The following is a 13736-nucleotide window of genomic DNA, read 5'->3' on the forward strand; positions in this document are numbered from 1 at the left end:
GCTTATGAGTTCTGTGGAGGAGCAGGCTAGCAAGAAGCTATGCAGCTGTAATATTTTCTGTGTGATCGCTACAAAGACAGTGACTCTATTCTTTTATGGGGGGAAGGGGGGCAACCCACTCCCAACCCTCAGTGCACTGATATTATTCAGCCCAACTGGAATACAAATGCCACAAAGCAATTTGGGGGGGGGGGAACTATACAGGTACATTTACATTTTCCATGCACATTAAGCATGTTATTTCTATAAAAAACTGGAGTGTTGCCCCTAATTATCAGAACAGCATGATGAAGAGTCTCACTAGCCTTAATATCCTACTCACAAAAATGTGCCATATGCATGCATGCGTTTTGCATACATCCAATGGAGAACCTGCCAAACTTTTCTACAGTCTAGAAAGAAATCTCAGACTGGAGCCAGTGGATTGCACAGAAAATTCTCCTTTTCCCTCTAAGTATGCAGAGCAAAATCACTAATTTAATTGGAGAAAGTGGTTGAAGCATCTAAACAATAGAAACAATCTGTTATTAAGAACAGGAAATAGAGGGTGAGGATCAGAAAGGCGAAATGGTTTGAATGAAAAGGACTTGCAGTAGGAAGGACAGATGTGGTTTATGCATAGACAAGCCCCAAGGTCACTTCGCGTCTGAATGAGAGCATCCATGAGAGGTGGGGTGGAGGGTGTTCACACTCTTGGTTGATTTCCCTTAGTAACTTTCCTAGGTGAACCTGGGCAGACGCTTCCTCAGGGAGATCCAAACAAGCTAGATGAATGCGTAACACTGCAGCAAATGAAATTTGGTGTTGATAAATGCAAAATCTACACCCTTCTGCAGCAGATAAGAGGCTCAGAGTGTGAACTGGCCCATTCATCTCATGGGATATTCTTACATTAAAAAGTACATTTAAAGGTGATAAATGAAGTCAGTAACAATACCTCTTAGATGTGATAACTGTTCTGTTCATAACAATGGATGTTCTCACTCCCTCCCGAGTTCCTAGATGCCTGTATCATTTACTGAGCATGCCCATTCTTAATCCCTTCCCCCACGTCCCAGTGGTATATACCCGCTGAAAGGACTGAGCATGCCTGTTCCCAGAGCCTGGTACAGATTCAGCGATGAAGTGAGAGCAGTAATTAGAAATAAAAAGCAATACGGTATATAACAGATAGGGAAAACAGTGCAAGCAACACGAATTAGAAGTTATGAAATGCAGAAAATGGATAATGTAAGCTAAAGATACGAGGGGAAAATCCATGGCTGGCAGGGCTTAGCACAATAATGAGTTTTTAAAATGTATGTTATGAACTAAAGAAATGCCAGCAGTGGTACAGCCCCATTACCAGATGTAGTTGATAACGCTTACTGATGAAGAAAGATAGAAGTGTGTAATAAATATTTCTGTATTTGGAAAGACGCAGGATGATGCACTTGTATCACATGAGGATGATGAACAATTTTCTAACTAAAGAGGATGTTAAACATCATCTTATGGGACCAAACCTTTTTAAATCTGCAGACCCAGATAACTTGCACCCAAGAGTCCAAAAAGATTTGGCTGAGGAGATTTCTGGTTCTCTAATGTTAATTTTTAATATATCTTGGAACATTGGGGAAAATACTAGAGGACTGCTAATGCTATGCCAATATTCAAAAAGGGCAAGTGGGATGACCTGGGTAATTATAGGTCAGTAAGCCTGATGTCAATCTTGGGCAAAATAATGGAAAAGCTGATACGGGATTGCATCAATAAAGAATTAAAGGATGGGAATATAATTAATGCCAGTCAACATGGTTTTATGGAAAACAGATCTTGTCAAACAATTGTGATTTCATTTTTTGATAAGATATTATGTTTGGTTGATAAAGGTAACTGCATAGGTGTTTGACTTGCTACCACATGACAGTCTGATTAAAATTAGCACTATACAATAGCAATAAAGCACACATTAAATGGATTAAGAACTGGATGACAGATCTCAAAGTAGATGTCAGTGAGGGAATCCTCATATGTTTCTAGTGGGGATCCATAGGAATTGGTTCTGGGTTTGGTACTGTTCAACATCTTTATCAATGATCTGAAAGTAAATATCAAATTTGTGGGTGACAAAAAGATTGGCGGAGCGGTAAATGATGGTGATGACAGAACACTCATACAGAGCAATCTGGATCCCTTGGTAAGCTGGGCCCATTCTAACAAAATGCATTTTAATACCTCCAAATGCAAAGTTATACATCTAGGAACAAGGAATGCAGGCCATACCTACAGAAGGGGGGACTGTATCCTGGAAAGCAGTGACTTGGAAGGGATTTGGGGATCATAGTAGACAAACAACTCAACAGCTCCCAGTGTGATGCTGTAGCAAGAAGGGCTGGTGCAATCCTTGGAAGTATAAACAGGGGAGTAACGCATAGGTAAAATTACCTCCCTACTCCTATCTGGATGGCACTGGTGAGACCACTGCTGAGGGGCTGCGTCCAATTCTGGTGTTCACATTTTAAAAAGGATGTTGAGAAACTGGAGAGAGTGCAGAGAAGAGCTACAAAAATGGGCTGGAGAAAATCCCTTAACGTGAGGAACAGAGCTCAATCTGTTTAGTGTATCAAAAAGAACGAGAGGTGACTTGATTACAGTGTATAAATACCTTAACTGGGAGAAAATACCAGATAGTAGAGGGGTCTTTCATCTAGTGGAGAAGGGCATAAAAAGAACCAATGGCTGGAAGCTGAAGGCAGACAATTTCAAATCAAAAGTGAGGCATGGGTTTTTTGTTTTTTACAGTGAAGGTGATTAACCAGTGGAACAAACTTTCAAGGGAGGTGGTGGATTCTCCATCTCTTGATGTCCTCAGATCAAAACTGGATGCTTTTTTGGAAGATTGCTTTAGGCAAACTCAAGTTGTTGGGCCCAATACAGGGGTAACTGGGTGAAGTTTAATGGCCTGTAATATACAGGAGATCAGACTAGATGATCTAATGGTCCCTTCTGGCCTTAAACTCTATGAATTATAACATTCTGAATTTCATCCAGTAACACAAGTGGTTTTAGAAGAAAAGTAGGTGAGCAAGGATGAGCAAAAAGTCACCACATAAGAAAAGAGATAAACAAGATCTACAGAGACAGGATGTGAGATGATTATAGAATTAACATATTGATAAGAAAAAACAAAGCAGAGATAAAGGAAAAATGCACAAGTGATTACAATAAAGAAAACAATTCTTATAGAAACAGAAACTACGCAGGAGAGACAAGTACCAGGTCCTTAGAGATTATGCATGAGTAATTTATTGACGAAAGAAAGAGACAGACATTTTTCAAACAAACAAAATACAATGTTTTTTCTATCAGTGGAGGATTGAGGAACAAATGCCTGAAACATATACTAATTTTCCAGTGTGCAGAAAGGAGAAACAGAGGGGAAAAAAATCAAGCTCATCCCAGGACAGGTGATAAAGAAATTAAAGTATGTATTTGAAGAAATAACTCCAAGACCAGACAAATTCAGAGCCAGAGGGATTCATCCCAGAATGCCGAAGGAAGTTGACAATCTTTGTCCAAGTGAAAAACTAATACCTTTTACTTAAAAAAAAAAAAAAAGCCACCGTAATTAATTTTGATGCATTTTAACCTTGCTTCAATTTCTTTTAGTGTATTTTTCACTACAGAATTTTGAAGTATTTGAAAGAAAGTAATTTTTATAGGTAGAGGACTAACAGGCAACTAAACATTTACAGAGCACATAAAATGAACTGTTACACTAACTGAAAGTACTAAAAATCATATCTGAATATTGTTCCCAAATGTGTTTGTTAAATATCACTGGTAATTACTGCTAGAAAGATGTACTTCTGTTTAAAGAAGGTTTGCTTATATAGTGGACCTTATTTTCTAAGGTCTTCTAAGTACATGGGCAAGTTCCTGTGATATTCTCTTGTCATTCTACTTGGTTGGTATCTTACTAACAAAGATGCATATCCAATATAAAGATTTTCACAGCATATATGTTAACAACCACTGAATGAAAACAATAATTTGTACAAGAGAAGAAGTTTGACACCTGTTTGGTATACCAAAATGTGACTGGAAGTGGCTTAAAGGTGAGATGGTATTATGACGACAATGTTAAGACCCTTTCCTCCACCATGTAACCTGTGGGGGGAAGGGGAAGCTGTAACTGTTTTGTACATAACTTCACCTGGAAAATGTAGCTAAGCTATATTTCTGTATAAAATGAACTCATTCCTCACTGAAAATTCTTTGTACCGATGCTTGTAATTATCCAATAAAGGTCTGTAAGAGCTAAGAGACCAGATTCAAGTACTGTTCCATACTGCAGATCTGACCAGACTGACAGACTTCTTTTAGTTGGATTTACCCACTTTGAGAGGACTCTTTGGTCTTCACCACAAAGAATTGTCTTATTAACCTATGATGTCCCTTTTCTGAAATCACAGAAGTACACATCTGTCTGAGATAGGCAATCACACAATGCCAGTTTACTGCAGGCAAGCACAAACTTGGCTAAGCTTACATGGCCTTGCCGAACATTTCGGTTAATCTGAAAGCCTTTCAAAGTTTGTTACCTCAACGTAAATCTGCCCATTCTCAGCAACAGAGAAGAGTCCTTGTAAGGGAGCGAAGAAGAGGTCTGTTTTATAAAGCTCCATGTTGAAGGTCACATTGCTGATGCGGGGTTCAGGAGGCGCAGGATTAGGTAAGCGTTTGCCACCCTCTGCCTGGTGGAGTGTGCAGTTAAACTAAAACAAACGAAATACAAATAAATCCCAGAACTTTTGCCCCATGGGATGGAAATGAGAGCAGAATTAGGCCCATAGCTAAAAACTTTAATTTCAAAATAAATATAAGGTATTACATACCACAACTATTTCAGGCCTGCTTGGAAAGGTAGCATCTGCTTCATCAGTGTCTCCTAGAAATCCATTATCACCAGATTCGACATCTTCATCATCAATTCCCCAACCACTACTTTCCACTGGTGATGACAGCTGAATAACAATCTACATAAAGGAAGTGGGAAGTGAAAACTAAAAGCTTTTCTACAAAGGTGATTGTGATTCTCTTTTCATGTTAATTGTTTCTTCCTTTCTTCAGAACAACATGAAGACCAAGAAGTTGTGGCAGCCAACCAGCTGGGGAAAGCACGCCATCCCTGCAGCCCAGCACTGAGCATTTTATGTATGTATACTATATATGTGGAATAACCATCAGTTTGTTCCCAGATGTCAAAACCAGTAGAGCCGTAAAACTGCTCTCTATGTTGGAAAAGCAGTCTGGGGATTGGTATGTAAATGAGCATACCAGCAGTCCTACTCTGCTTCTGGTATTTCTGTATCCAACACTGCTAAAAGAAATGGTTCTCTGAAATGGATTAACATACCTTCCAACATACAGTGACTGACTCCCGGAAGAATCACAAAAAGTTCTAGCAGGTAGCAGGATTTTCTCCTGTAAAATCTCTGTATCCTCCTCCCTCCCCCCCCCTTTTTTTTTTAAACGACATAAGCCGGAAAACTTGCTATCCCTTTTCACACATCTCTCTTCTCTGGACCCCTACCTGACCCCTCTTTTTCCCCTCCCCCACTGTTTCTTTCCTTTCCACTGAGATACCTTCTCTTTGGTGCTCCACGCATCCTCTGTCTGCTTTTCTCTCTCTAACCTTCACCACTGAGCTTCTGTGTTTCCCCATCTGCTCCTCCACTGCTCTTTTGCTTCTCTCACAACTTCAGCTTTGTTTTCTCAGCTATAGTACAGCTTCTAACAAGTGACATTTTCTTCTGAACTGTTTGGACACCTCACCCTTTCTGCAGACTGCTGAATCACCTTTCAGTGGGAATTCTCCCAAACCCTGGGAAGCTCAGGACCTTGTACAGTGACCTGGAGCTCCAAATCAGTTTTTTCACTGAGAGGTGCTTGGATCAGTTTTGGTTTGACCCACTATACAGACTGGGTCCAGACACAAAGTTTAGATTGAGATGTATTTTCTCCACAATTTTGGGGTGTTTAGATTCAGGTTTTTGGTTTGGGCCCATCTCTAAGTCAAAAGCTACAAGGTCTTGCCAGTACAGAATAGTTTTTAGCCAGGCTAGGTCTGATCAAGTGGCTGTAGCTATCCTTGGGTTTCCTTTGTTTGCCAGGGATACTATAATGTGCTTAAAACCCCCAAAAGAGTAAAACAGGTTAGTGCTTGTTGGCCTGGCCAATATCTATTCAAGTTCACAGTGCAACTACTGTGCAAGTTCTTGTAGTAGAAAGCCTAGAAGCGAAGTGGGATTCTTTACGTGGTCACTTACATACCCATATCCAGATTACATTCCAAGTGTGCAGCTGTATGAGAATTCTGAAACCAATTTCCAAACTGGGGGGCCCACATTGGGTGTTCAGATCAGAACTTAGCTATCTGGGTACCCACAGTGCCCATTCAAGTAGTTGTTGGGGAACTGAATTCTGTACTTGGATTCAAACTTGAAGTCGAGGCCTGTCTTGCACACAAATAGATGAGCACTGAATATTTATTTTAAAACATGTACTTGTAATGAGGCTAATGCTCATGTGAAAAGTAACAAGTGACACAACAGCGGACAATACTGCCTTCCTGTATTCAGAGAATAAACACACTTGAAAGCACATTTGAGGAGCTTATTGGTAGAGTCCACCAGCCTTTCATTGTGGAAGACTTGGGTTCAGGTATTATGTTAGTGGACACAGGTGAAAATGTGCGTTTTAGTGGGCACTTGTTCCATTGTAAAACAGCACCACACAATTTGCCATGATCAGCAATCTGTGCTCAGGAGAAGCCCAGGCCTTCACTGAATGGCAAAAGAGCAAGATAGAAGCCTGCACAGATTGGACCACTCCCTCAATTTCAGGGGCATTATTCATTCAAAGTTATAGAAGAGAAGTGTTCCCTACAGGAGGAGTTTTAATTTCTATTTTCTTTTGTGATCATAAATCTTTGTTGCCATACCAGCTCAGGGCTAAGTTGTGCTAGTAGTGAGGGGGTACTGCAGAGTTGCCCTGGGGGAGCTCAGGGAAGACTTGTGCCTCCCTCTCCAAGCAGCATGGTGCATGAAGGAAGGCTGCATCATATTTTGGAACAGTGCAGCTAGTTCCCCACAGTGCACCTGGCTTGTTCCAATGTCTAGTACGGAAGAGGGGAACACACTCCCATCTCCTCCCACTCTCTTTTGGATGTCATGTGCCCCCAGCAACACACTGAGGGAGCAGCCTCGCACTTTCCTGAGTTCAGGGACTGTAACTGTGACTGGCCCTAGCCTGGGCATGAAAAGATTGAGAAGGGGGCACACCTCCTTAATACTCATACTAGGTCCAGTCACAATCTGGTCCTTATAGCCTTATTGTACCATAACAATACACAGCAAAGAAAAACATCTCTCCTTGTAAAATACTCACAGAGTTAAAATAAACTATGTTATCCAAGGCATAGTCTATCTGTTGAGTCCCACAGCTGTGCAACGAAGATTCCAAAATGAAATGGGTACCATTCATCTTCGCTTTACAGGCAGGATCTAGTAGTGAGAGTTCTGTCCCTGTGTAACCATTAGCCTAAACAATGACATTGCATAAGTGGCTGAAACCTCAGAGAAAATACAATTGCATGAGATACATACTTACAAGTTATACTCTTATTTTAAGTAGAGCATAGTATATTTTTGCATGACTATTAATAAGACTGCCATTGAACTGCATGTCCTGTGACATTTACTACAAAATACTGTCACACAATGACATTAGTTGTTGGAACAACAGAGGAGACAACCATCACATGGAGTAAAAAAAAGAAAATAGCTATACAGTAATTCCTCACTTAAAGTCATCCCAGTTAACGTTGTTTCGTTGTTATGTTGCTGATCAATTAGGGAACATGCTCGTTTAAAGTTGTGTAATGCTCCCTTCTAACGTCGTTTGGCAGCCGCCTGCTTTGTCTACTGCTTGCAGGAAGAGCAGCCCCTTGCAGCTAGCTGGTGGGGGCTTGGAACCAGGGTGGACCGGCAGCCCCCAATATCAGCTCCCCCCTCCCCTAAGTTCCCTGTGCAGCAGCTGCCCAGCAGACTAGCAATTGCAGCTGTCCCTCCCCCCCACTGCCATGTGCTACTCCTGCCCTCTGCCTTGGAGCTGCTCCCCGAGACTCCTGCTTGCTGTGTGTGTGGGGGGGGTGGGGAGGGAAGGAAGGGGGGGGCTAATGTCAGGGTGTCCCCCTCCCCCCTGCTCCTGCACCCCGCTTACCCCAAGTTCCATAGAGCAAGGGGGACACACCAGGGCTCAGGATGGAGGGAGCTTGCAGCAGCTGCGGTCTCAGCAAGCTCATCTAATTAACAAGGCAGTGTACTTAAAGGGGAAATGCGCATATCTCCCTCCATTTCCCTGCCTTGTAGAGTGAGAGAGTTAACCCTTGAGGGCACAGCCAATTGCTAGTTCATCATTTAGCAGTAAGGGAAATATCCCACCCTCTGACTCCCCCACCTCAACCAAGCTTCACAATCATCATCACTGTGTACCAGTATTAAATTGTTTAAAACTTATACTCTGTGTCTGTGTGTGTGTCTGTGTGTGTGTCTGTGTGTGTGTCTGTGTGTGTGTCTGTGTGTGTGTCTGTCGAAAAAAATTTCCCTGGAACCTAACCCCCTCATTTACATTAAATGCTTATGGGGAAATTGGATTCGCTTAACATCGTTTCGCTTCAAGTCGCATTTTTCAGGAACATAACTACAACGTTAAGTGAGGAGTTACTGTATTTTTCATTCTAGTATGAACTTCACTGTTTGGCCAAAAAAAAGCCTTATTCTGTACAAGACTTCCATCCACAATGCAAATTATTCCTCCCTAAGGCACAAGAAACCTCAGTGTAGACGGTGGGTGGTAGGAGAGCTGTAAATGCCATTTTTTATGGATCATAGTGGATGTCCATCACAGTCCCAATCTCTAGTCTCTGGCATCCAGCAATTGCCTCTTCACATTTCCGGTCATGAAGAGCCTGTAGAACCACCTGTCTACAAATTCTGGGACAGGCCAGAACCCAGAATTGGGGGAAAGAATTTTTGCCATATGTTTCCCCTTCAATCGGTGGGTTATCTGGAATGTGGCTATGGGTAACGGTTGGTCAGGATCGGGCCTTCTGTAAAGTGTTTCACAGTCTGGGATTAAGAGAGCAGACTAACCTGCAGGGAGTCTTTTTCTACTGCAACAGTCATCATTTTGTCATCACATTTTACTGAGAGGGCTACATCAATGCTTCCCTGCACCTCTTCAGGTTCTTCAGATTCTTGAAGCAGTTGCTCATAGAAACGACTCATTATTGTGTCTTCTGTATCCCTTGGTAAGGAAATTCCTTCTCCCACCTTATCGTGCCTTCCTCTGTTAATGTGAAAAGGAAAACCCAGGCCGTCGCTTAATGTGGGCTCCTTCAAAGCAGGCAGAGGGTTATCTGACAGTTCGGTCAGCTCTGGGGGAAGAAAAGGGTGGTCTTCGTCATTCATCTCTTCTAGAAATAGAAAAGAGTAAATCAAATCATCATCATAGAATCATAGAAGATTAGGGTTGGAAGAGACCTCAGGAGGTAATCTAGTCCAACCCCCTGCTCAAAGTAGGGCCAACCCCAACTAAATCATCCAAGCCAGGTATGTCAAGCCTTAAAAACCTCTAAGGATGGGGATTACACCACTTCCTCAGGTAACTCATTCCAGTGCTTCACCATCCTAGTGAAATAGTGTTTCCTAATATCCAACCTAAACCTCCCCCACTGCAACTTGAGACCATTGTGCCTTGTTCTGTCATCTGCCACCACTGAGAACAGCCAAACTCCATCCTCTTCGGAACCCCCCTTCAGGTTGTTGAAGGCTGCTATCAAATCCATCCCCACTCTTCTCTTCTGCAGACTAAATAAGCCCAGTTCCCTCAGCCTCTCCTCGTAAGTCATGTGCCCCAGCCCCCTGATCATTTTAGTTGCCCTCTGCCAGACTCTCTCCAATTTGTCCATCCTTTCTGTAGTGGGGAGCCCAAAACTGGATGCAATACTCCAGATGTGGCCTCACCAGTGCCGAATAGAGGGGAATAAATCACTTCCCTCAATCTGCTGGCAATGCTCTACTAATACAGCCCAATATGCCATTAGCCTTCTTGGCAACAAGGGCACACTGTTGACTCATATCCAGCTTCTTGTCCACTGTAAACCCCAGGTCCTTTTCTGCAGAACTGCTGCTTAGCCAGTCAGTCCCAAGCCTGTAGCAGTGCATGGGATTCTTCCTTCCTAAGTGCAGGACTCTGCACTTGTCCTTGTTGAACCTCATCAAATTTCTTTTAGCCCAATCCTCCAATTTGTCTAGGTCACTCTGGACCCTATCCCTACCCTCCAGCTTGTTTACCTCTCCCCCGCAGCTTAGTGTCATCCGCAAACTGTATTGTATTCTATCCCATCAAGTTCTTTATAATTGGAATTCACTTGTGTATGAATACCAAAGAAATGATAAAAGGTCATAGTGTGTGCAAACTAATTCACTTATTAGTATTTCCTTTGGATCTATACTAGCGTTATTGTATCCACTTGTCTATTTCCTGTGCTTGCTATCCTTGTACTTAGTTAACCCTAAAACAATAACGTGTGTTAATTTTTAGATGTGAATTTACTTCATGTGTAAAACTACATGAAAACTAATGAAGATTTGTTTCTGGTTATCACATTGTCGTTACATTATGTTTACCCATTGGAGATTGGAGCCTTGGAAATGTAAATTAAAGGTTTTTTAACTTCAAAGCAAGGGCCATTAAGCAAAAATGGAAAATACACGAACTTTGTCTGTTTAGTCAACAGAGGGAGAGCCCATGCTGTGTTAAAAGCACTTTCCAGACTGTTTTCAACTACAAGAAGGAACTCTGGGATCAATTCTGCATCTCTGATCTATTTGGATGCTGTCAGGGGGCGTTCCAGATACAAGACAGAGGTCCCCAAAACTATTTTGGGAAACCATGAGAGACTTATGGGATCTAGCAGACATTACATCTCTGCTATCAATTGGACTTACAAACTCTGACACACCGGTTCTATATTTTACCTTCTTTAACCTCTCAATAACTCATTTATTTTTCTTTAGTTTGCTAAAGACCCTGGCTGTCAGCATTGTTTTTGGTATGAGATCCACAGCATCCATTGACCTGGGGTGAGTGACTGACACTTTGGGGTTGGAAGAACCTAATGTGAGGTGAATTTTAGTTTTAATAACCTTTCATCACAAAGTCCAATTTGTCTGAGTGGCAAGCTGCGATGGAGAGCCTAAGGGGCTTTTGTGTGGCTCCATGGTAAGGCTAATATAGTAATCCAGGAGTACACATTTGGTACTGGTTTGGTAAAATCTAATTATAGAATATACCACCAGTTTGGGGTATCTGTCCTGTTTTCTGACAGGCTGACCTGACTTAGGCACTCTTGGTTTTGAGCCACATCCTAGACACCATGACAAACATTATCCAGAATAACTGTCCTTGCGGGACTGCAAAAGCAACTACAACAATTTTTCCTTTATAGAGTGCAGTAGTGGATGACGGGCCCAATCCTGTAAGTCTTTAATCAGGCATATCTACTGCTAGAATTTTGTTTCAGTAAGGACTGAAAAAGGACTTTGAGGAATGGGCCTATTATCTGCAAAGGGTAAACAAATGAGAAGGAAACATCACAACCAATTAATGCAGTATATTCACTTCAACAATGTTGCTGTCACACAAATTCCTGGAGTAAAATTTTACTGTTATCTGCCAGTGTAAATCCAGAACTAACTCAACTGGAGTTCCAGATGTACACCAGGGTAACTTCAATATTCAATAAAGTTCTCTTGATTTACACTGGTGGGCAAACAAGAATAGTATTTCCCCAAGGATCTCTGCATTGTTATTCAGGGTTGAAATCACAACAGCTGACTTCAAGCAGTTAATTCTCTGGAGGCCATACAACTACTCTAGATACACAAACATAAGCTTTTTTATTATGCAAAACATTATTCTCAATGGGCCAAATTCAGATCTAGTATAAGTGACTATTCTTTAACTGGTTTCAATGGAGTTGGACCCACTTTTGTCATCAGTGACTTTGGCCCAATAATGCTATCTTTTAAAAGCCTTTTGATTTACTATCTTTGCTCAGGCTCTTCTGTTGAGACAATTTTGTGTGTAAACCATTTAAAATAACTCAGGGAAACATTATGTTCACATTTTTGAAAGATAAAACCAGACTAACAACCTGTCCAGCCATTGGTGGTCCCTAATTCCAGAGACCACTGAGTACAGTTAATTGTATTAGCTTCAGGTTGTGGTAAATGCAGCTACTCAATTCCACCAGTATTTCAGGGGTTAGCACAGTCTCCAGGGGTTTCCTACTAGAACTCTTGTAATTTTTTCTTTGGTAAGATTTTGCTGATTGGAAGATGTGAACTCCCTTGGTACTTTGAGCCTGGAAGTACTGAGATCCCAGCGAATGAAACCTCAAACACATGAGGCTCTGTCAAAATGTCACTTAGCTAAGAGTATGGTATGTTTTTGTATATGATAAAAATCCACCCTCATACTTACCACTGTCTTCAAGTCGTAGATGGAACCTATTAGCCACAGGGGCTATTGTGTAGGAAGTAACTGGGCTATAGCCATGGTCATAAGCCCACTTAATCAAATTCTCATGAGATGAGGGAATATCAGGTATTACTAATTTAGTCATAATCATAGATCGTTCCGTTTCTTTTCCAAAGCCAATACTGTTTGGTGCCTGCACATAAAACAGAAATAGATTGGTTCGTGAATTGGCACTTGAAGCTTTTTCCAGTCATAGAAAAATGAACTGAAAAATGCGAAAGAATAACATTTATTGCATTTGGTTTGTCAACATAGTTTACCCTTTCCTACTAAAAGTTCACAGGGACAAACATATGACCCTTAATATAACCATATAATTTTCAGACCATGAGTTGAGATTAGCCATAAGTTGAGGTGAACCACAATAAGAGACCTGATTTATTCAAATGTCCATCTTGCCTCACTAATCACTACGGGGATGGTTGTCATTGTAATTATGTAAGCAAAATCTTCATTGTACCACTAGTCCGGTCTCCTGCACAGTATGGCAGCAATGAAAAAGGCACAGCCTACGACCCAATCCTTTATGGTACAGCTGCACATCATCTATTCCACCTTAGAAGCCAATGGGATTTGAGGACACTGAGACCCAGATCCTCAGAGGTATTTATGCACTAACTCCCATTGAAATCAGCTGGGCCTCAGTGTCTCACTAGAAGAGGCTCTTAAAAATTGATCCTCCGAAGTACCGAATACCTCCTGCAAAATGCTGAGCATCCTCAAATATCACTGTACATTTTTCAGTCACTGGAAATCTAGAGTACTCAGCATCTTTCAGGACTATAGCTAGCTATAAGACATGTTTAAAAAAATATATAAGTACAATGTATATTCTCATAAATACAACTTGTGCATAACTTGATAAGCTACAATATGAAAAGTATGTACACAAATAAATTCATAGTGATATTACACAACAATTCTCAGCTGATTACAGATGTCAGTCATCTTTCATTTTATTATAAATAATGATGCTAAATTTCAAAATCTCTCATTTAAATCTGCAAGTCAAGGGGATAAAACAAGCACCTCTAGCTGTCACAGGGTCCATCATAAAATATTTGCTGTTATTCCACTTTAAA

General features: G+C 41.3%; 1 protein-coding gene across 1 annotated transcript in view; it reads right to left on the reverse strand.

The window, feature by feature from the left end:
- Positions 1–13736, reverse strand: part of TGFBR3 (transforming growth factor beta receptor 3) — a 146331-nt gene that overhangs the window by 18959 nt on the left and 113636 nt on the right. Inside the window, exons 7-11 of the mRNA XM_065409551.1 lie at positions 12598–12787; positions 9201–9523; positions 7435–7587; positions 4881–5021; positions 4587–4760 (exon numbers count right to left, since the gene is read on the reverse strand). Of these exons, the coding sequence (XP_065265623.1) occupies positions 4587–4760; positions 4881–5021; positions 7435–7587; positions 9201–9523; positions 12598–12787 (981 nt within the window). The remainder of the gene's footprint in view (positions 1–4586; positions 4761–4880; positions 5022–7434; positions 7588–9200; positions 9524–12597; positions 12788–13736) is intronic.

Source organism: Emys orbicularis, chromosome 8 (genome assembly GCF_028017835.1).
Source record: "Emys orbicularis isolate rEmyOrb1 chromosome 8, rEmyOrb1.hap1, whole genome shotgun sequence".
In the NCBI taxonomy this organism is placed as follows: Eukaryota; Metazoa; Chordata; order Testudines; family Emydidae; genus Emys; species Emys orbicularis.